This window comes from Leucoraja erinacea, chromosome 1, assembly GCF_028641065.1.
Source record: "Leucoraja erinacea ecotype New England chromosome 1, Leri_hhj_1, whole genome shotgun sequence".
Classification (NCBI taxonomy): Eukaryota; Metazoa; Chordata; class Chondrichthyes; order Rajiformes; family Rajidae; genus Leucoraja; species Leucoraja erinaceus.
Genome location: NC_073377.1, coordinates 20,627,817 through 20,651,422, shown reverse-complemented (window position 1 = coordinate 20,651,422; position 23,606 = coordinate 20,627,817). Strand labels below are relative to the sequence as shown.

At 42.5% G+C, this 23,606-nt stretch overlaps 1 protein-coding gene across 1 annotated transcript in view; it reads right to left on the bottom strand.

Annotated features, from left to right (window-relative positions):
• Positions 1-2,564: 2,564 nt before the first annotated feature.
• dcc (DCC netrin 1 receptor) overlaps positions 2,565-23,606 on the bottom strand; it is a 1,174,821-nt gene continuing 1,153,779 nt past the window's right edge. Inside the window, 2 exon segments of the mRNA XM_055661435.1 lie at positions 2,565-3,303; positions 4,896-5,035. Of these exon segments, the coding sequence (XP_055517410.1) occupies positions 3,214-3,303; positions 4,896-5,035 (230 nt within the window). The 3' untranslated portion in view covers positions 2,565-3,213.

Here is a 23,606-nt window from a genome sequence, read left to right as displayed (position 1 = left end):
AAAATGAGTGTGTGGGACCCTTTCATAGGGAATATGGAGGCTCTGCACAAGTCTTTGTGTAGATGGTAATTGTAAGTAAAATTAATCAGAACTCTCTCAATGGTATTAGATTCTCAGCTTCAGCTGTATTATTTAAAGCCAGCCTGGCCAGCTAGATTGAGTTAAGTCAATAACTTTTCTTAAGGGGGATATCTGCATTGGTTGAATGCAACTTCTCAACAGGTTCAGTGGGAAGCAACACTCCGTGGACCAGGTTGACGTGGAGGCAAACTTTTAATGACCTGACCAGGGTGCTGAGTTAGAATGCCTCCTTGCTCAACCCTGAGCTTATTGAGCCAGATTATTCTCCTGCTTTTCTTTCTCCAATAACAAGCATTCTTTATTCACTGCTGGAAACTATAGTCTAACTCTTCCTGTTCATACTGATACGCTCCACATCTCAAATCTCCTTACCATTGCTGCCCCACACGCACTTTGTCTTTCGCATCCTGGCACCAACACATCGCCTATCTTGAACCATACAGGTGCTAAGCTGTAACTAGCAACCCCTCCTCGTTCCTGCGGAACAAGCTCATTAGTTTCCATCAATGTGCTCTCTCATTTTGATGGGTATTTCACGGAAGGGTAGGGTTTGGTTTACAAAATAGCGATGTGGCCAATACTAGGTTGGAAGGGCATGTTCTTTAGAGTTCACACCTGTCTCACATCTCACTCACCATCAAACAGCTTCCATCAAACTCCTGACAGATGTAACTGATTCCAGCAACTACTCACAGCTCTCAGCAAAGAACTCAATTGCTAATCACTGCACCTCTCTTCCAATTGCAGAAAAGAATATAGGGAAGAACATGGAGATTGAGGTTCTGAAAGGGGGCAGCAATTGTAATATTCAAGAGTGTTTTATTGTCATATGTCCCAGGTAGGACAATGACATTTTTGCATCCAATTACAATTGACTTTACCTTAGCAAGAATGAGCAGAGACTGATCTAACTTCAAGGATAAAATTATCAGGTTTTGTGCTACAGGAAATTCCAGATATATGTAGACTGAGGTGGGTGGGAGGGAATGGTGTCCGTTATTGGCGATTGTCTGCTATAAGGGATTTGCTCCAACCACCTAGCGGTCTTGCCTTGAAACAAGTTTTTTTTCAAATACAAAGTTATTTTTAACAACTAATAATGTATTTCCGTTACTGCAAGCTAAAAATACTAAAGGTTGTCTGTTACATTGCTCAATAGAGTCTCATTGCACAAGTGCCGATCAAAGCAATTGCTTGTCAATTTCAATGACCCTGCAGTGCAACTAGCAGCCTGTGTTTTTAAAGAGACAGTGGTGTCTGATTACTGTGGGACCACTATGGGTCCACTATGCTCAAAATCCGTAATAACATGGGTAGACTATGCTTCAAATATCTCTTCAATTACAGGATCACAGCTTAATGAAGATAATGTTAAATATCACAGTCTCAGGTTGCTCTCTTTTTGGCAATTATCCGAGAAGGTTCCCAAAACGTGCAATTATATGTCCTAAATTTATATATTCTTATGGGGCCATATTGGTTGCAAGGGAAAGTAGCCACTGCATGATGTACCATTGTAAAATTTATACAAAGAATCAGAATCAATGCCTCAAAAAATGTATGAAACAAAAAATGATTTTCTACCCTAATGTCTGGTGACAAGAAGGAACTCAAACTCTCATAAGAGTTCCTATTTGATAGACAAAAATGTATTTTGTGTACTTTCTTAAAAAAAGTTTCTTATAAAGTTATGATTTCAAATGAAACTCAAGAGAACATAAAAATTGTGTTTTGATAAGGGATAAGGTAATATAATTAATTGCCCAACAATGTAAGAGGCTTATTTTATCGCAATTGATATATGATTTACAAATAAAAAGATGGAAAATTCTAGAAATGTTAATTAAATTAAAGACCTTTCATTTGAACTATTTTTTTCTCTCCCCAAACATGCTGACTAACCTGCTGAGTATTACCAATATTTCCTCCTTTCCTTTAGATTTCAAGCATCTGCAATTGTTTTGTATCTGAACCATTTATGGGCTGATAATAGTCCAACATTATATGTTTGGCTGTTATTTGCTCGTATCAAAGGTGAGCAAAATATAACAATCTTTAGTAATTTTGCCTCCAAGAGGAAATATAACAGGCTGCAAAGTGACTAGATGTTCTATGAATCTGCTGTAATCTTTAACCTATATGTTCCCACAATAAATAAATAAACCTCAGAGTGTAGCTTGTAAGTATACAACTAGATCCAGCAAACAAAATCTCAAAACTTGGATGGCTATATTTTTGCACTTCAAATGGGGAAGTAAAATTGCCATTTAAGCAGTTGATACATCAAGAGCTAGAGGAGGGAGACATCTGTCCTCAGATTGATGGATCGAAATGTGCAAATTTGCAGCATCCCTATACAGGGTATAGTGCTGCACTTCTGAAATTTGATGTCATCACCTTCAATTGAGTCAAATGCAGCAGATCACCAATATGTTAATGAAAGTGGGAAAGGGGATAGTAACAAACTTTTTTAGCCTGCCTGGAGGCCCCTTTTAAATGAAAGCCGACACACTTTGAATTATTGCCTCATGCTGGCATCCTGTCTGTAGTCTACATTCTTTTCAAATAATCAATACCTATTTGCCGGTATCAAATTGCTCCATTTCTCTTTTCTTTATTTACTATGTGCCTAGCAATCTAGTGAGTATTAAAACACTGGCTAAAATCTGAAAAGTTCCCCTACTTTCTCAACCAACCTCTTAGTTTTGGGACGGTATTCTCAGACTATTCTAAACTTGTATTATGGTGGACGCCTGTGGAAAGAGTGCATTCTCACCAACTCTAGTTCACCGCCATAACAATCCCCATCCCACTTGCACTCCTCATCCCACAACCCCACCTCCCTTTCCTGGGCTAAGCTGGGCAATCTCTCTGCTCGAGCTGCCCAGGTAAATTGTAAGTGAAATATACTTGAGCATTAACAGAATTCCAGTGTGTGTCGCTAAGATGGTATGGTATATACAGGTGAGCAATGGAATGGTAGTCAACATAAACAATGTCCCTTCGAGGCATTTCCTTGTTTGAACTGAAAGTTGCTGAAGAGGGCACACAGGGTGTGCCAAGGTCAGTACATAAATACTGGCATGCTGCCTGGCTCCTGGTTGATATGTCTCTAGCAGGTAGTGATGGTGGTTAGAATGCTGAGCCTGTGATGGCATTCAACTGCTTCATTAAGCCCTCCAGACTGGCCATTTGCTCACTCAAGTCATCCTGCTCATACACCTGAATGAAGAAACACGACAACCATGTTTTATACCATGCAGACATTTTGAAGTATGGAAAATACAAAACAGTATGACTTAAATGTTTAGTTGAGAGAGATAGTTTAGTTTAGAGATATAGCGTGGAAACAGGCACTTCGGCCCACCAAGTCCACGCTGACCAGTTATTCACCCCGTACACTTGTTCTACGTCATCCCGCTTTTGCATCCCACACATTATGGGCAAAATGCAGAAGCCAATTAACCTACAAACCTGCACGTCTTTGGGATGTGGGAGGAAACCGGAGCACACCCACGCGGTCACAGGGAGAACGTACAAACTCCACACAGACAGCACTCAGAGTCGGGATCAAACCCGGGTCTCTGGCACTGTGAAGCAGCAGCTCTACCCATGCTGCCCACAAATGCTTAACATTTTCAGCACTTTGGTTTAATATAAACTGTGACTCATTTATCACCTTTAGAGTTTAGCTCAGGTTTGAATTCAAATTACAATGTAGCGGGATGAAATGATTTAGTGTACGGTGTTTTTAAAATAGTTTTTTAGGTACCTGTGATTTAGCTTTATATGTAAACTATTAATCTGTGAAGGGATATGACAGCATGATGCTTAAATTACTGGACAGAAGCCCACAATATTAGAAACATAGAAAATAGATGCAGGAGGAGGCCATTTGGCCCTTCGAGCCAGCACCGCCATTCATTGTGATCATGGCTGATTACCCACAATCAGAACCCCGTTCCTGCCTTCTCCCCATATCCCTTGATTCTGCCCCTAGAGCTCTATCTAACTCTCTTTTAAATACATCTAGTGAATTGACCTCCACTGCCCTCTGTGGCAGAGAATTCCACGAATTTGATCCACAGCTGTGAGTTCAAATCCTGCCCCAATGTTGTGGAATTTAAATTTATTTAAATGTTAATAGCACCAGCAATAATTTTAAAGTTAAAGATTAACAGAAAACATCTAGTTCACCAGCGCCCTTTAAGGAAGGAAATCTGCTGTAAGTACCTTGTTTGACCTAAATGTATGATATCAATGTGACTGAGTCTTATCTGGCCCCTAAAATGGCAAGCCACACAAATACAGGGCCAGTGAGGAGAAACAATAATTGCAGGGAGTGCCACACCCAAGACAGATCTAAAATAATGTAACATGGAGCCCACTGACTAATGCTGAATGCTTTGTGCTGTTCTAAGCTAATCCTGAGTCAAACCCAGGTAACCCTGCAATGAAAGTTGCCAAGGAGAGGATGCACAGGCTAGGTTAGGAAGTGGACTTTAAATATTACGCAAGTTTAAAATGTGATTGAAGCAGAAGCAGGCATTCAATTTTTGATATTTTGTCCGCTAAATTAATTTGCAGCCGTAAACTGCACATACATGATTCTTGCTCACCCTTAACACTAAATTGTTTTCTCTGTATTAACAGCAGCAGAGAAATGTCATCCATCTACCAGTCTACTAACTTCAACCAGCACCAATCTTCCTGAAGGGAAAAATACTGTCAGTACGTTACATAACAATCAGATTTTGTTCCTCCAGCATCTGCAGTTTTCCTTTTTAAAATGTGACTAATTCTATTGACCTTACATTAGATTGCTCCTCTGTCCTGTGGCTCTCCTCGGTGACTTCTGGGGCTGTCGGAACAGAAACAGGAAGCAGTGGAGATCTCGCTTTCCCGGCCAATCCCAGGGAAGCTGTTTTACCGTGACTCAACGAGAGATTGGAACCTGTGAAGAAAACCCGCAAAAAAAATCCAGAATCAGATGACATTTCTTCTCCAGAGTGTCGGCGGTTGAAGGGAGACTTGATAGAAGTATATAAAATTATGACAGGCATAAATAGGGGAGACAGAACTTTTCTCCCGTGGTGGAAATGTCCAACATTAGATAAGATACGATATGATGTGATTGAACTTTATTTATCCCAGGAGAGAAATTGACGGCAGTCATAAAAACGCAAAATACATGAAACATTAAATTAAAGTGATGAGTGGAAAGGATTGGGGATGTGCAAAGATTGGGAAGGGGGGTAGGGGAGGGAGTCAATCTCAGTCTATCCCACGACAGAAGGGGGAGGAGTTGCACAGTTTGATAGCTACTGAGAAGAAAGATCTCCTGTGGCGTTCTGTCCTGCATCTTGGTGGAACCAGTCTGTTGCTGAATGTGCTCCTCAGGTTGACCAGTGCTTTATGGAGAGGGTGAGCTGTATTATCCAGGATGCTCTGCAGTTTGAGAATCATCCTCCCCTCCAAGACCACCTCCCATTAATCCAACTCCGTCCCCAGGATGGAGCCAGCCTTCCTGATGAGTTTGTTAATGTAGGGGGCATAGCTATAAGGTGAGAGGGGGACCGTTTAATGGAGATGGGCTGGACAAGAACTTTACAGAGTGTAGTATGGACTTGGAACACATTGCCAGGGGTGGTGGTGGAGGCAGATACAATAGTAGCATTTAGGAGACTTTTCAGTAAGCACATGGAGATGCAGGGAATAGTGGGATAAGGATCATGTGCAGACAAATGAGATCAATATAACTCGGCAGCATGTTTGGTACAAACATTGTGGGTTGAAGGGTCCATTCTTGTGTTCTATGTTCTATTTAACTCTGACTTCCATATTTTGGTCAATAAAGTTATTGTCAAGATTGCTAAATGTGCACCTGATGAATCAGGTTATTTTGTATTGCTTTGCATTATGTGAATGTTACTGACAATGGCAACATTTACAATACAATACAATACAATACAATTTTATTGTCATTTGAACCTCAAAAGAAGTTCAAACGAAATTTGGTTTCTGCAGTCATACAACGAGAAAAGAACCAAGACACACACCGACACAATTTACACAAACATCCATCACAGTGAATCTCCTTCTCACTGTGATGGAAGGCAAAGTCTTGTCTCTCCCCTGATTTCCATTTCTTCTCCCGATGTTGAAGCCTCCGGCGGGCGATGGCAAGCCTCGCGGCCACTAAGGCCATGCGGGGCGATGTAAGGCCCTGCTCTTGGTCTTAATCTTGGAGCCCCCGGCAGGCGATGCCAAGTCCCGCGGCTGTTAAGGCCACGCCGGGCGATGTAAGGTCTCACTCCAGGTCATCTTCAACCCCGCAACTCGGCGGGAGAAGTTGCCGTTGCGGGAGCTCCGAAAAGCGGTCTTCCACCAGGGACCCGTGAGCTCCCGATGTCATCGTCCACCGGACCTACGGCTGGAGCCTCCATGCTCCGTAGTCGGGCCGCAGCAGCGAGCCACCACAGCGCTCGGCGATCTGAAGCCGGCCACCCCACTGAAGCCGGCCAGCCCCGCTATGGTAAGTCCGCAGCTCCGCCGGCTCCGTGACTGGAGCCCCCAGGTCATTCCGGTTGGAGGCCGCTCCACCCGCTGAGTTTCTGCAGCAATTTTGTGTACCCCCGACAGAGAAAAGGTCGGGTCACCCATACAGAGAGATTTAAAAGTTTCCCCCTCCCCTCCCCTCCCACTGTCACCCACATATACACAGCTGAGAACAATATAAAAACCATAACAAAACTATACATTCAACGGGATAAAAAATTTAAAAAAGACAGACGGACTGCAGAGGCCACCTAGACTGCACACCCCTAGAGTGTAGTGGGTGCAGGAACAATTGTATGCTTGGTGCACGATAAAGAGAAGATGTTACTCCAGAAGATAGATATTTTGCAGCTCTGGGATATCCCAACTAGTTCATTTTAGTTTATTGTCACGTGTACTGAGATACAGTAAAAAGATTTTTAAATTTTTTTTTGCGTGCTTACCAGTCAGTGGAAAGACAATATGTGATTACAATTGAGCCAATTACAGTGTATAGATACGTGATAAGGGATAAGGCATAAGGGACAACCAGAGCATTTCAGCAAGACTTGCAGCAGCCTAAAAACTGTTGTGACAATTTAAATCATCAATCTAGTGACTTACAATCATCACTTTTATTTACTGCCGTCCCTTTGTCAAATCTTCACAAAATAATAGTTTTTTTTTTACTGCTGTCTAGACGTTCTCAGTGAGCATGCATTCAAGTTCAAACTTACCATTGATTGTTTTGACACATTACATCCTCAAAGTGTTTTATGAAACACTACAATTTTCTGTCACACAAGATAAGGTGCAGATTGGGCACAAACTTGTATGCAGTCTTTACCTTAACGATCACTTCAAGCCAATTTTGTGCTTTCATAACAGGACAGCATAGTGTCAATCGGAACATACTTGAACTGAAAGTGAGGTCCGACGTCATAAAACTTTCTTTGCCAGAATCCATCATAGCCATTGAGGAGGGTTGAAGAAGGATTTCGGCCCGAAACGTTGCCTATTTCCTTCTCTCCATAGATGCTGCTGCACCCGCTGAGTTTCTCCAGCATTTTTATGTACCTTCCATCATAGCCATTCTTGTTTATAGGGCTTTGATGGAAGTGAGAAAGATGTACCAACAAGCCACTATCCTAGTTTATCCAATTATATTTACAGGTCCACCACTGAATTTCCAGTAACTAATGGTCCTCCTTCAATTCAGACAAAATTATGAGAGTACATTTAACATTCCCCTTGGAATTCCCACCCAAAAATGTGGCACCTGGGCTGGGTGAAGCGGCCAATCTAAACGTCATTGGGATTTCCATGGTCAGACTCCTGGTCAATGGGTCTCTCTGTGGCCAGGGCTCTGGGGTTGCAGCCTGGCTGGAGCAGGCGGATCCTTTCCAGTAGCCTTACGATGTAGGCTGAACCCACAACCCACAATTTGCCAACCCCCCCAGCAGCCTAGGTGGACTGTTTTGGTGCCGTTTTACTCCTCTCCGAGGTTATGGCCTGTATTGATCTGGCAAAACAGATATTCTGGCAAGGCTCTGGAACCAAGAGTGCCAGAAAATCAGTGGTGGACCTGTATCTGTTTCCCTGCAAGCACAAACGCAATAACCAGAACATTGTATTTACTAAGGACTGTCCAAATACGTTGCATTTAAAGGTGTTGGCGCCATTATGCTGATCTTTGTCCACTCTGTGTGATTTCAGGAGTTCAGCAATAACCTTGCAGCACTGGAGAGCAAAAAAATAGTTCATGCACACACTCTCTCACCCAGTTTTTCAAGCTCCCTACCTAAAGATACAGAAACAGCATCAACTGTGTCTTAATAATAAGTTGAAATTGCTCTTTGGAGACATCAGCACGATTAATTGAAACAGACCTTCCAGCACAGTACAGTCGAGTACTCTGCTTTTGGAAAGCCTCATGATCTGTCCAAAACCAATGAAGAACAACAATAGGCGGGGCAGACCCTTGCACAAACTTACACTCTTTTAAAAGTTTCCCTTTTCTTTTAACACTTGCTGAAAGTATATGTAAGAATGGTTGTGATACAGTGTCTCAGCGATAGTTGCTTCCGCACAGCACCAGATCTTGACTGTAGGTGCTGACTATGTGGAGTTTGCAGGTTTTTGCTGTGACCTTGTGGGTTTTTTTCCAGGTGCTCCTGTTTCTCCCACACTCCAGTGCAGGTTTGTAGTTCAATTGGCCTCTGTAAAATTGTTCCTAGTGTTTAGGATAGAATGAGAGTACGGTTGATCGCAGGTCGGCGTGGGATCGGCAGGTTGTAGGATATAGAATCTAGTTCTCAGCATTGTGGTACACAGGTTCCATAGACAAAGTCCAATGTTCACCATGTGATAGAGGGGAATGAGACAGATCCCTTGCTTATGAAAGGACCATTCACAAAACTGATAATGGGTGAGAAGAAGCTGTTCCTGATGGTGCGTGCATACAAGCTTCTGAACCTCCTGCTGGATGAGAGTACGGAGAAGAAGGAATGACTGAGGTGGGATGTTTTTGATTATGTTGACTGCTTTTCCGAGACAGCATGAAGTAGCGATGGAGCCAGTGGTACGGGTCTGGGCTGTATGATGGACTGGGCTACACAACTACACCTTTCTGCAATTTCTCCACAGAGCAATGGTTGAGAGTGAGAGTGTGATGGAGAATTAAAGTACCAGGCAACAGAAAGCCCTGGGTCACTCACTGTGGAAAGAATGCAGGGATTCACCTTTTTTTCTTTCATTTCATCTGGGAATGGAGGACTTGCCCACCCTGACCAGCTGAGCCTCTTTTACTGCTCTGCATTTCTCATTCTCTAGCTGTTCCCTTTCACTCACTGGCCAGATATCCTTGTTATCAGCTTATCTCCATAAATTCCCCGGTATTACCCAACCAGAGATAACGCTCTCGCCGCCCACCTTTATACTTAGCAAGTTTCTTTCATCTCCTTCCCAGCTTTGATGAAGAGACTTGAATTGCTAGCTTTGTTTCTCCACCCACAGATGCAACCTGACTCGCTGTGTATTTCCACTACCTCTGAAAAGTAGTCAACACAGTTTACGACTTGTCCGACGCTAGTATTGTTTATATTTTAGACTCCCTGCACCTGCAGTTATTTTTAATTTTTTATTTTATCAGTTTTATTTCTTCCTCTCTTTTTAGGCAATTTTACAACGGTAGCTATTCTCAGAGCTTCCAGCAACATTCTTATAGCCAGAGCTTCTGCAGTTATAGAGTCATAGAGTCTTGCAGTATGGAAACAGGCCCTTCGGCCCAACTTGTCCACACCGTTCAACATGTCCCATCTACACTAGTCCCACCTGCCCGTGTTTGGCCCATATCCCTCTAAACCTGTCCTATCCATGTATCTGTCTAAATGTTTCTTAAGCGTTCTATTAACCTGCCTCAACTAACTCCTCCGGCAGCTCATTCCATACACCACCACCCCTTGCGTGAAAAAGTAACCCCTCAGGTTCCTATGAAATCTTTCCTCCCTCGCTTTAGACCCACGTCTGGTTGCCGATTCCCTTACTCTGGGCAAGAAACTGTGAAGCTTCCTGATGATCCTCACATGATTTTGTACACCTCTGTAAGATCACCCCTCATCTGCCTGTGTTTCTGCACTTGCATTTTCTTATTAGCCTGGGTTACATTATATCTGGATCAGGTGCTTTCTGCACTTTAAAATAAGCGGGAATCTTCAAGGGCCTGTCCCACTTAGGCGATTTTTCAGCGGACTGCCGGCGACTGTCAAGTTTGCGGCAATCGCCTGAAAAACCGGGAACTGGAACAGCGACTGTCTGAGTGGAACACACACATCACCACAACACACAACACACCACACACACACACACACACACACACACACACACACACACACACACTGTCTGACACACACACACACACACACACACACACACACACACACACACACACACAACACACACACACAAAACACATCGCAAAGGCGGGGGCCAGGGAAAGTGGGGGGAGCACTGTCTGAAATTCACACGGTGCAAAGCCAAGGTGATACAGACACACACCGCAATGAACAGGAAGGTTAAGATGGCTAGCACAGTGCACGGTAAGTCCTTTAAAAGAGGGGGGAGGGGAGAAGGCGGGAGATGGGAGGGGGAGAAAAGGAGTGGAGACACTTTTAAGAAGCCAGACAACTTTTAATAAGCCAGAGATACACAGCTGTGAAGTTCGGTGGGCATTTAACATTACCGGTCGGTTATCCTTGGTTCTGAAAAATCATGCTTACGTTTTTTTCCTCCAATGAGCCAATGAAAATGCCCAGTCAGCAAAGGCGATTAACTAAAACTACCTACGACTACCTCGACTACCCACAACTACATGGCGACCCCACTACAACTGCGCCTTCGACTACAGGATTATCGATTTTCTCCATGGCGACCAATTTTTGGTCGCAGGAAAATTTTCAACATGTTGCAAAATTTGCGGCGACCGTACTGAGGCCGCAACTAGTTCCCAGAATGCGGGAACTCCTCGCGACCATGAAGGAGACTCACCAAAGACCACCAACGCACATGTGGCGGCCATGTGGCGAGTGCAGAGTCTCCTGTACTCACCTAAAAAGTTGCCCAAGTGGTTCAGGCTCTTTACTACATTCTCTTTTGCTCTATTTATCCCATCCAATACTTTACACTTTCAATAGCATTGTGATATCTGTTAACAGCAATCAGTTGCAATATTGGCATTACCGCACTCTATTGTGAAGACAGAAATAAGATAGTTATTTAGATCCCTGCACAGAGTATGCCAATTGAACTGAATTATGATCATCACCATCTAATCGCTCTCCCACTGATACTCTGTCTAACTGCCCCACAGCACCGTGTGTGCATCTTCTTCAGAAGAACCGCAATGGCTCACCACCATTTTCCCCCGCCGGGTGGTGCGGATTTGCCAATAAATGTTTGATTGTCAGTGAGCCCCCGGTGTACTATCACAGAGTCCGCGGCAAAATCCAGCCGCGCGATAAGTCGGCAGCGGTTTTATTACTGAGCTGCAGGATGCTGCTTCGAGTTATCTTCTCGAGGCATATAAAATCATCAGCCGCAGAAGGATGAAAAGCGGATCAGGGTATAGGAGCCTAAAACCACGGCGCATAGTCATCCATGACCTGTAGAGAGCCTCCGATTCTCCGGGGACATGCAGCAGCAGCATTTTAACTCAAAGGGTGTTGGGCACATGGGCAGCAGCTGCAAGCAAGCGCTAGTTGAGACCGCTACAATACTCAACCAGCTAAAAATATATTTGGACAGGTAAATGGATAGGAAAGGTCTAGAGGGCCAATGGTGGGCAGGGTAGACTAGCTCAGCTAAGCAACTTGATCAGCAGGGATGAATTAGGCCGAAGGGACTGTTTCTGTGGTGTGAAGCTAAAAAAAGATAAGGACCAAAACGTTGGCCCCCCCTCCCCCCACCCCACCCCCTGCCCCCCCCCCCCCCCCCCCTCACCCCCCTCATCCCCCAAATGCTTAATTGGCATTCAGTGACTTACTAATAAAAGGCGGACAAGGCAACAGAGGCCGCTGCTGGTCAGAGCAATTTCGCCTACCGACAACACTGATGGCATTCAATAGCATTGTGATATCTACATTTAACAGCAATCAGTCCAATCCTTTCATTACCGCACTCTGTGTGTCTGAAGACATCAATGCCTTGGTTATTTAGATCCCTGTCTGCACCCCCCAGGGGCTGACTCTCTCACCACCTGTCGCTCTTTAGAACCAAAACTAACTGCACACAAGCACTGGATGAATCTTCTGGTCAAGATGCAATGGCTCGGGACCCTTTTCCCCAGGGATTAGAATGGTGCCAAAAAATGTTTGCTAGTCAGTGATATAGGTGAGGGGGTTAATATCGGCAGACCAAACTAATGGCTAGCATTCAAGGGGTTTTGCTAATTTCCTGGCTACCTTTTCGGGTCTAAATCAATCATCCAATACCTCTCTGACTGCCTTCTTATGTTGCGGGCTGTCACATGTTATTTATAAAACCCTCATCCTAAGGACTGCTCTGCAGAGACACCAGGTGTCGCTTCATTCCCAAAACCCAGAACTTCTCCAAATGACAACACTTTCTGCACCTAATGTTGTGTAGTGGCCATTTGGCCTGTTTTGCATGTCATTGATGATGGCATGTGCCTTTAAATTTTAGACTGCCCGTTACATTGTGGGTGGGTTTTATGACGTGTTTTGGGGCATGTTTGGAGCTTAGATGCTTGCGCAGAAGTCTAGTTTTTAGATTAGTTTGGGGAGACGATGGAGAAGGTCAATCCTTTGCCCATGTCAATGTTATGGAGACACGAGGAGTTTTGTAATGTTTAAAGTTGCAAGTTGGAATTCAAGGAAGATTGCAGTAACGAGTCAGAAGAAACTTGGATGTATCTTGCTGTTTACCATCAACAATACAGCATTTATTCAACAAAAGACTGTGTGTTGAAGCTTTATGAGTGAAGAAGCTCTGAAGGTCTCTGAGGAAGCTTGCATGCGTATCGAAGATATTCCCCTTATCCATTCGCATCCAAATAGCGGCTAGAGAATTTGTTTCTCGAAAGATATGAAAAATCTGCCGCTACATTTTGTCCAAGAGGCCCTTCGGCCCACAGAGTCCGGACTGACCAGCGATCACCATTATATTAGCATGCACTACACACTAGGGACAAATCACAATTTTTAACCAAAGCCAATTAACCTGCTTAATTAAACCTTTACACCATTGGAGTGTGGGCAGAAACCGGAGTACCTGGGGAAAACCCACGCGGTCACAGGGCAAATGTGCAAAGCTCCGTACAGTCAGCGCCCATAGTCAGGATCCAGCCCGGGTTTCTGGCACTGTAAGGCAGCAACTCTACCACTGCACTACCATGCTGCTCCGTTTAGTGAATTACGCAGAAAGCAGAACAGCACTGCTTCCCTGAGTGAGCCAAAATCTTCCATTTACTAAACCTTGAGTTTTATACTGTGTTGAAGCAGTGTACCGTGGGATTAGAACTGAGCTAATACCTGTCCAGTTATTATCAGCTGAGTACAAGGACATTAGAAATGCTTGACGATTCTTCAAAGATCCAGCTCCTAGCAAATAACAGCAAGCAAGGAATATACACAGTGAGCTAAACAAAGTCAACAAAGTGATTCCAAATCAATTTTGGTGGAATAAACAGCATTTGTCCTCTGAAGGTTGTGTTCACCCATTGGAACAAATGCACTTTAAGTCAATTTTTAAACTGCTTTGGTGAGAGGTGCAACCACTGTCTCAGCTCAAACAAGAACTCTCTGTCTTAAGTCAGAGCTTGGAGGCAAAAGTACATCTCAATGTCTAAGTTATTACCCTGCCAGTCTGGCATGCTGTTATTATTTTCAGACTAGTTTACAAAGCTTTCTATTGCTACTGGCTCTCTAAAATGTCCAGCAGGATACAACAGCACAGAACATTTATATTCAAGAGAAAAATTCTATCAATTTACCTTCATGCTGGGAAAAGGATGATAGTTTTTGCTCGTCTCTCTGGGCTACAAGGCTATGAAAAGCACAAGAAGAATAGCTCCACATATTTTCAATTAAATCTTTCTTTGAGGATAATATTCTTGACTGTTTAAGTTCTATTTCAACCCAGCAACATTCAACATGACATTTAATGCATCAACACATTTGCACAATCTTTGACTGAGTGGTTTGACACACGGTGATGCATTCAGTTGGTTTTTCACTGCTGTATGAATTTACCACACAGAAGGGTGTAAATGAAGGTGACAGTACATGTAGGTAACAAAGCAAATAAGCAGGATGTGTAGTAAGGAACTGCAGATGCTGGTTCATACCGAAGATAGACACAAAATGTTGGTGTAATTCAGCGAGTCAGGCAGCATTTTTGGAGAAGAGGAATGGTGACGTTTTGAGTCGGGCAGCTTACAACCCAGCGGTATGAATATTGAATTCTCCAACTTCAAGTAACCCTTGCATTCCCTCTCTCTCTATCCCTTCCCCATCATAGTCATCCTACTAGTTTCAGTTGTCCTGCTGAATTTCACTCATTAGTTTCACAGATTATCTCCTTCCCCACAGCCATCAATAGACCAAATTTGTGGACTTCACCATTCTTTGATCATCGTTGCTGGCTTTGATTTGTCCTTTTGCGTACTTTTCATTCATTTGTTCTTTGTGTCTCTTCATATCTCTAGTTTCCCGCTCCCCTGATTCGCAGTATGAAGAAGGGTCTCAACCCGAATCGTCACCTATTCCATGTCTCCAGAGTTGCTGCCTAACCCACTTAGTACTGCAGCATTTTGTGCCTATCTTCATAGTAAGTAAGCAGTATTGGATCCTGACCTTCATTAGTTATGGAATTAGTTGTTGAATGAACGTGGAAGAGAGAACATGGAACAGTACAGCACAGGAACAAGCCATTTAGTTTAGTTTAGCTTTGCTTAAGAGATACAGCGTGGAAACAGGCCCTTCAGCCCACCGAGTCCGCACCGACCAGCGATCCCCGTACACTAACACTACCTTACACACACTAGGGACAATTTTACTTTATACATTTTTTACAGAAGTCAATTAACCTACAAACCTGCACATCTTTGGAGTGAGGGAGGAAACTGAAGATCTCGGGGAAAACCCACACAGGTCGCTAGGAGAACCTAACAACAGCACCCGTAGCCAGGGTCAAACCCGGGTCTATGGCGCTAATACCGCTTCTCTGCCGTGCCATTTCTATGTGCCTATCCCAAAGCCCCTTAAATGCTGCTATCCTATCTGTAGCCACCACCACTCCTGGCAGTGCATTCCAGGCACTCACCATCTTCTGTATACAAAACTTGCCCCACACATCACCTTTAAACTTTGCCCCTCTCACCTTAATGCAATGCCAACTAGTATTTGAAATTTCCATCCCCTAGATGCAGTTAGCACGGTGACTACAGGAAAACACCCACAAAAATGCAGTGTAAAACTTCTAACTTCAATCTAAGATGTTTCACTTAGAGTACCTCTGCATGTAGCATTAACTTGCATGCATTTGTGATATATAACGTAAGATAACCTTCTGATCATGCTTAAAAACAATATCTCACAAAAATCAATGAAACGAGCACAAACTAGAATTAATAGTTCAGATGTCTCATTGCATTGGTCTGTCATTTTCTTCCAATTGCTATGGATGCATTCTCAGTCCCCTACTATACTCTCTATCCACTCACAACTGTGAGGTCAGATTAGACTCTAACGCCATCTACAAGTTTGTAGATGACACCACTGTGGTGGACTGGATCATGAACGATGATGAGATGGAGTACAGGAAGGAGATAGAGAATTTAGTAATATGATGTCTGCCTCAATGTCAGCAGGTCAAAGGAGCTAGTTATCGACTTCAGGAAGCAAGGTGGAGTACATGTCCCAATCAACAGAAAGTGGAAATGGTTGAGAGTTTCAAGCTCGTTAGCATTGATATTATCAACGATCCAATGTGGACCAACTGTATTGAAGCAATAGCCAAGATGACTTACCAATGCTTGTACTTCCTCAGGAGACTGAGGAAATTGGGCATGTCTCCAATGATTCTTACACACTTGTACAGGTGCACCATAGATAGCATACTAATGGGGTGCATCACTGCTTGAGTTTGGAAAAATCTCTGCTTAAACCATGAGAAATTGCAGAGTTGTGGATGTAGCCCAGCCCCTCACACAAACCAGACTCCGCACCATTGACTCCATCTACATTTCATGCTGCTTCAGAAGAGCAGCCAAACTAAAATCCTGTTTAACCTCACTTATTCCTTCTTCTCCCAGATCCAGTGAAAAATAAAACGTTTCACTGTACCTCAGTACATGTGATAAAAATGAACCTAAAAGCATTCTGCATGAATGGTAACCCATCCATAACCTTAAACATAATTTCTCTCCTACAGGATGCGCTTTGAATGCTTTCTATATCATTTTCAAGTCTTTAGACTTTAGACATACAGTGTGGAAACAGGCACTTCAACCCACTGTGTCTGTACCAACACACTAGGGACAATTAGAATTTAATCAAAGTCAATTCACCTGCAAACCTATGCATCTTTGAAGTGTGGGAGGAAACCATAGCACCTGGGGAAAATCCACGTGGTCGCAGGAAGAGCATACAAGCTATATGCAGACGGTAGCGATGTTACAAAACCTACCATCAGCGGCGCTGCAGATCTGCTACTGCCTGTGCGGGCGATTCCGGAGGCTTTGTGGGAGGGGCGGAATTAAAATGCAGGTTTGTATTGATTGTCGGAGAGGAAATTCCTCGGGCTGCTAGCTGATGAAGAAAAATCATTCGCGCTTCCGTTCGCGAGTTTTAAAAAATAAATTTGCTGTGAGTATGCGTCGCTGTATTAAATTTAAATGCGACTAAAAACGCCTTAAATGCCTTCAACATCATGGATCTCAATATCAGGACTAAATATAAGGTATGTTGTTTATTTAACATATTATTTTGCTTTATTGTGTGCCTTTATTTTTATCTAATGATGCAAAAAATGTTATTTAGGCCCCCATTACGAATCGGCCATGTCGTGCCTGCCGATATGGCCGATATAAATTTACGGCAACAGCATCATTCCAATCGATCACATTTCAGAAACATCCACTCTCAAGATAATTAAATTCCTTGTTTTTTGGACAATCATGTCATAAGAGCATCTAAATCATCTATATCTTGTGTTATTGTCTATCCATGATCAATATTTTCACACTAACTATCCAGAGTACAGTTTTAGTCAGATTTTTTGTGCACAGAATAATGATTTTGATCAAAGATTGATTCTCTTGAGTGGATGTTTCTGGATTGATTTATGGGAATTAAACATTAAATTCCTTCCATTTGGCATATAAATTCATGACAAGGTGAGATTTAAAAAACATGTTATATTTTGAATATGTGTCAATGGGATCCGTTTGTTATTTGTTATATGGATACTTAGGCTATTTAAAACATTTTGCGTTTTCTTAAGGAATGGATAGATGTTTAGATCTAGTAATTGATTAGATGAATGTAATTTATTTGATGAAACTGATGAATATGAATTTTTTGTTGGGTATTTACTATTTGTTTTAGCATTTAACTTTATAATTTCTACCTTTTTCCTAAAACTGCAAATAATAACTTGTTTCTGTTAATGCTGTTCAGTGTTTTTTTTTATTTTTACATTTTAAACAGATGTCTCTGAAGAAGAAATGCAAAATTGTCAATCCAAATGCCCAGCAAAAGAGACTGATTTAGACAGCATTCGCAGAGATTATCCAAATCTGGATTACTCAAAATCTGACGATCTACAGGACATTGTTAATGGGAAAGTAGTGGGCAGAAAGACATGTCATGCGTGGTTTGAAGAGCAAAAACTTGTAGTTTACAATGCCAAAATTGAAAAGTTGAGGAAATACAAGGTGTACAGAGTTGCTTATTGGTTACAATCTGAGGAGTATGATGATGCTACTGATTATGATATGCCAATGTACCAGCTAGCAACTGATCTTCTCCATAAAGACTTGGTCTATTACTAGAAATTGTAATTTATTTACCTATCTGTTATGGACTTAAAGCATATTATAAAATAATATTAAAGTTCTGATCTTGAGAATATCACGTTTTTAAATTTTTCAAAGCAATCTGGGTGTTTATTACTATTTCCGTCACAAGTCAATTTTGTAATTAGCTACATTTAGGTAACTAACTAATTATATGCTTTAATTTCAGGTCATCCAAGTAAGATGTTTTATATTTGTTTCAGAATGCTTCAATCTATAATAACTGAAAATTTCATTCAGTTCTCTTAATTTTTAAGAAAGTTATGGGCTTTTGACCGTCCTTGATCACAGCTTTTGAGTTGTCAATGGAAAAGCAATAGGGAACAAGATGCTAATTTCCGAGTATGAAAATGGCCATAACCTTTTTAATACTGAAGATATGAAAGTGAATTAGGTATCAAATTAAACATATTTTTATGCTTTATCTGACGGGATAAATTACAGGCTTGATTTTTTAAATCTCCAAATTTTGTAACATTCCTACAGAGCACCAGTAGTCAGGATTGAACCTGGGTCTCGGGTGCTGTAAGATTCAGATTCAGATTCAGATTCAATTTTAATTGTCATTGTCAGTGTACAGTACAGAGACAACGAAATGCATTTAGCATCTCCTTTGAAGAGCGACATAGCAAATGATTTGAATTAAAAAAAATAATAATAATAAGTGTCCGGGGGGGGGGGGGGGTGATTGGCAGTCACCGAGGTACGTTGTTTTTTTTTTGACAGCGGCCGGAAAGAAGCTGTTCCTGGACCTGCCTGGTTCGCTGCAACGGAGAGACCCTGTAGCCCTCCCGGATGGTAGGAGGGTAAACCAGTCCATGTTTGGGGTGAGAGCAGTCCTTGGCGATGCTGAGCGCCCTCCGCAGACAGCGCTTGCTTTCTCCAGACTCAATGGAGGGGAGCGTGGAACCGGTGATGCGTTGGGCAATTTTTACCACCCTCTGCAATGCCTTCCGGTCGGAGACAGAGCAGTTGCCATACCATACTGTGATGCAGTTGGTAACACATACTCGATGGTGCAGCGGTAGAAGTTCAATGCAGGATCTGAGGAGACAGAAGGACCTTCTTCAGTCTACTGAGGAATAGGGGTGGCTGATTGGCCTTCTCGATCAGAGTAGAGGTATTGTGGGTCCAAGCGCGGGCATCGGAGATGTTGACTCCCAGGAACCTGAAGCTAGAAAACACGTTCCACCTCCCGTCCCGTTAGCATGGATGGGGTGTGTGCGTGCCGCCTCTGGACTTCCTGAAGTCTACAATGAGCTCCTTGGTCTTCTTGGAGTTAAGGGCCAGGTTGTTGTCAGCGCACCATGCTGCTAAGTGCTGGACCTCCTCCCTGTAGGCCAGCTCATCGTTGTTGCTGATGAGGCCAATCACCGTTGTATCATCTGCATACTTGATGATGGTGTTAGTACCATGTACAGGTGTGCAGTCATAGGTGAAGAGGGAGTAGAGGAGGGGGCTCAGCACACACCCTGAGGAACGCCGGAATGTTCAGGGCCTGAGGTGGTAAGAGGTGTGCTTGTCTACTCTCACAGACTGGGGTCTGTCCCACGATACGAGTTCACCCAAGGCCTCTCCCGAGTTTAAAAAACCCCCAAAACTCATGGTAAGTACGTAGAATGTATATAGCAGGTACGTCGGAACTCATGGATGTCTCGTAATGCTAACGGCAGGTACTCGGGAAACGTGGAAACTCGTGACGTTTTTTCAACAGTGTGAAAAATCTCCAAGAGTAAAAAAATACTCGTGATGAAGTACCACAAGTTTGATTTTTTTTTTTCTCGGGAGAGCTCTTGGGTGAACTCGCATCGTGTGACAGGCCCTTTAGGCTGCAATTCAACATCCACCCTGAAGTCACCAAAGCATTAAAATGAAAACCCTGATAAACCAGCAATGTATGCTGTCCAGGACAATGGCAACAAAGGCATGGAATGGCAATTTCCATGTTATTCTCCAACACAACTTGACATATTTCACTGCTTCTCCATCACCTGCTGATCAAATTGTTAGGACTCTCTACACAGCTACACTATAGGAGCATCTTTTCAATATGATTTGTCAAGTCAAGTTTATTCGTCACATACACATACGAGATGTGCAGTGAAATGAAAGTGGCAATGCTCGCGGACTTTGTGCAAAAAGACAAACAAACAAACAACCAAACAAACTATAAACACAATCATAAACACACACACATTCTTTTACATATTAAATATTGGAAGGAAAAACGTTCTGTAGAGTTAGTCCCTGGTGAGATAGGAGTTTACAGTCCGAATGGCCTCTGGGAAGAAACTCCTTCTCAACCTCTGCGTTCCCACAGCATGGCAACGGAGGCGTTTGCCTGAGCGTAGCAGCTGGAACAGTCCGTTGCAGGGGTGGAAGGGTTCTCCCATGATTTTATTGGCCCTGGAGTTGCACCTCCTGATGTATAGTTCCTACAGGGGGGTGAGTGAAGTTCCCATAGTGCGTTCGGCCAAACACACTGCTCTCTGCAAAGCCTTCTTGTCCTGGGCAGAGCAATTCCCAAACCAGGGTGGTTCTGGGACGCCAGAATGCATCGCTGAGCCTACTGGAGACGTCGCGGGTTCAATCAGCGAAACGTCGATGAAAGTAGGTGCCCACTTGATAACCACAATGACGTGTCTGCCTAGCCTTTCTCAACATCGGAGGAGCATAGGTGAGTGCAGAAGGCTCCCATCATCATCGGGAATAAGTTGATATTTGGCACTTTGGGTTTTTAACATCTAGTCCTGTGTGTTTGTAAACATTTAAAGCATTTAATTTCAGGTACTTTTTATGAATTAATTTCATATGTATGTTTTGGAAATATAGATAAATATATATATAATATAGATAAAGTGGTCAGAGGAACAATAATTGTCCCTTAGTAATAAGCAACCTCTCTTGTGAAACTTATCTGAGTTAACATTCTTTCAGTTTCTCAGTTTCTCTCATGGGTGAAGCTATGTAGCAGAGACAAGATAAAGTACACATTCACGTTTTATTTATGTTTATTTTTATTTTGTTTATGAATTCCTATACATTTTGTTTATGTTGTGAAAGACCAGAAAGGATATGTTGGTCAGACAACTGCCTCTGAAATGTTTTTTAATATACTTTCATAATTTCTATGAGGTGGCGAATGGCTCGCTGACTTTATCTTTCTATCTTGCAAAAATAAAACTCAATTTCGCAATGTTGTCAGGTGCTTTTTAGTCCAGCCGTACTTCCTGACATATTGATCGATGAAAGACTAAAAAGATTACGACTGAGTGAGAGGTTTAGTGAAATGCATGGTGTTGTTGGAAGAACAGCACGCATTGATAAAATAAAATAATAAAACTGTACATTGTGGTCTCTTGGGCGAGCAATGACTTTCACAACTTTCAGATATTGTCAGCCCAAAGTAAAATGACTATTTAATTCACATTTAATAACCACCATGTTCTTGAACCGACCTGTACAATTATAATCCTATCTTGTCAATGGAACACAAACAAAGTGCATCACATGGTCTTGGTTTCTAACTGTATTCATGTTCTGTCTTTGCATTTTTTCCTTTAGTTTATGTGTGATTTATGTATGTCATAAGGAATATGAGTAGAATTAGGCCAATCGGCCCATCAAGTCCACTCCGCCATTGAATTATGGCTGATCTATCTCTCCCTCCTAACCCCATTCTCCTGCCTTCTCCTCATAACCTCTGACACCTGTACTAATCAACAATCTAACAATCTCTGCCATAAAAATAGCCACTGACTTGGCCTCTATGGTCTTCTGTGGCAACGAATTCCACAGATTCACCACCCTCTATAATCCCGTTATTTTGTGTTGTCTTCGTATATGTGGCTGTGATGTTGCTGCCAGCAAGATTTTCATTATACCTGTACCTCACCGTACTCATGCATCTGACACTAAACTCGACTTGACATGGTGCATCAAATCATTACCTGTGCTGAAATGATACACTTAACTTCAGTGGATTCTATCCTCCTCCTGTTATCCTGTTATCTGTGTGTTAACTGCCCGGAAGATAAAGTAGTAATGAATAGAAAGAACATAGTAGGCAAAGCTTTCTCTGCAAGCAGAAAATCTTAGTTTTGTTTAGAGATACAGCCGTAATTCAGGTCTTTTGTCCCACCAACTCTGCACTGACCAGCAATTACCCATAAACTAGTCATATTCTACATCCCAGGTACAATTTACAGAAACAATTGGTACCAATTTACAGAAGACAATTAACGTATAAACCTGCACATATAAACATTTTTCTTTATGTACAACTACTACGGACTGACGCAAAACTGCATTTCGTTGTACTGATACTTGTATTTGTGCGATGACATTAAAGTTGAATTGAATTGAACATCTTTGGAATGTGGGAGGAAACCAGAGCAGCCAGAGGAAATCCACACAGTCACAGGGAGAACGTACAAACTCCGTACAGACAGCACCCCTAGACAGGATTGAACCTGGGTCTCTGGCGCTGCAAGGCAGCAACTTTACCGCTGTGCCACTGTGCCGCCCTTATATGTATGAACATTGTAAATATGTAGCCCATTCATGGAACAAATATGAGTAACCTCAGTTTAATGTTTCATCGAAGGGAAGAACCTCTGTCTGATAATGCAACATGACCTTAAACATCTGCCCAGTATTTCCGGTTCAATTTCTGAACCATGACTGTATTCCTCCAGTGCAAGAGAGTTACCAACTTAATAACGGCCAACGACACTTCTGAATTTTGATAGGGCTCCCTGCTTGTTTTTTAGTGGATGCCTTGGTGATGGTCTGGATTTTTTCTGTTAATAACATGGTAGCCAGGAATGTAACTATTCCGATGCAAGATATTGATTTTTATTGTTTTAAATCTCAACCATGTCTTACCACTTGGGGGAGGGAAGAAGAGGGTTAAAACTCAAGCCCACATCTCACTTGTAGGGGACACACCAAATCATGAGTACAAACTTAACTTATATTGAGAAATTGGACAGAAGAATATTTTATTAATTACACGGGTGAAGGGGTGCCTGGTCATTCTTGGTAATTTTAGAAGGATAAAGTCTTTTTACTCCATCATCAATTGGTAACTACGCTGGCAAGTGGAAACCGAACTGCTCTTCCAACTAACCCAAAGTGACAGCTGGAGATAAATGAGCGTTTAGTCTGCATTCTGATGAGGTGCACTGGATCATTACTTGTACTGATTACACAGACTCCATCGAAACAGATATTCCCTTTCGATTATCGTAGATCTATGTGTTACTTGTCTGAGACAAAGAGTGATGAATTATGCTACATCCAAGAACTTCTACCTCAGAGCACAACACAAAAAGCAATACAAAGGCCAAAGAGGAACAGTATGATTAGGTCAGCTGGCATATTAGGTCTGGAG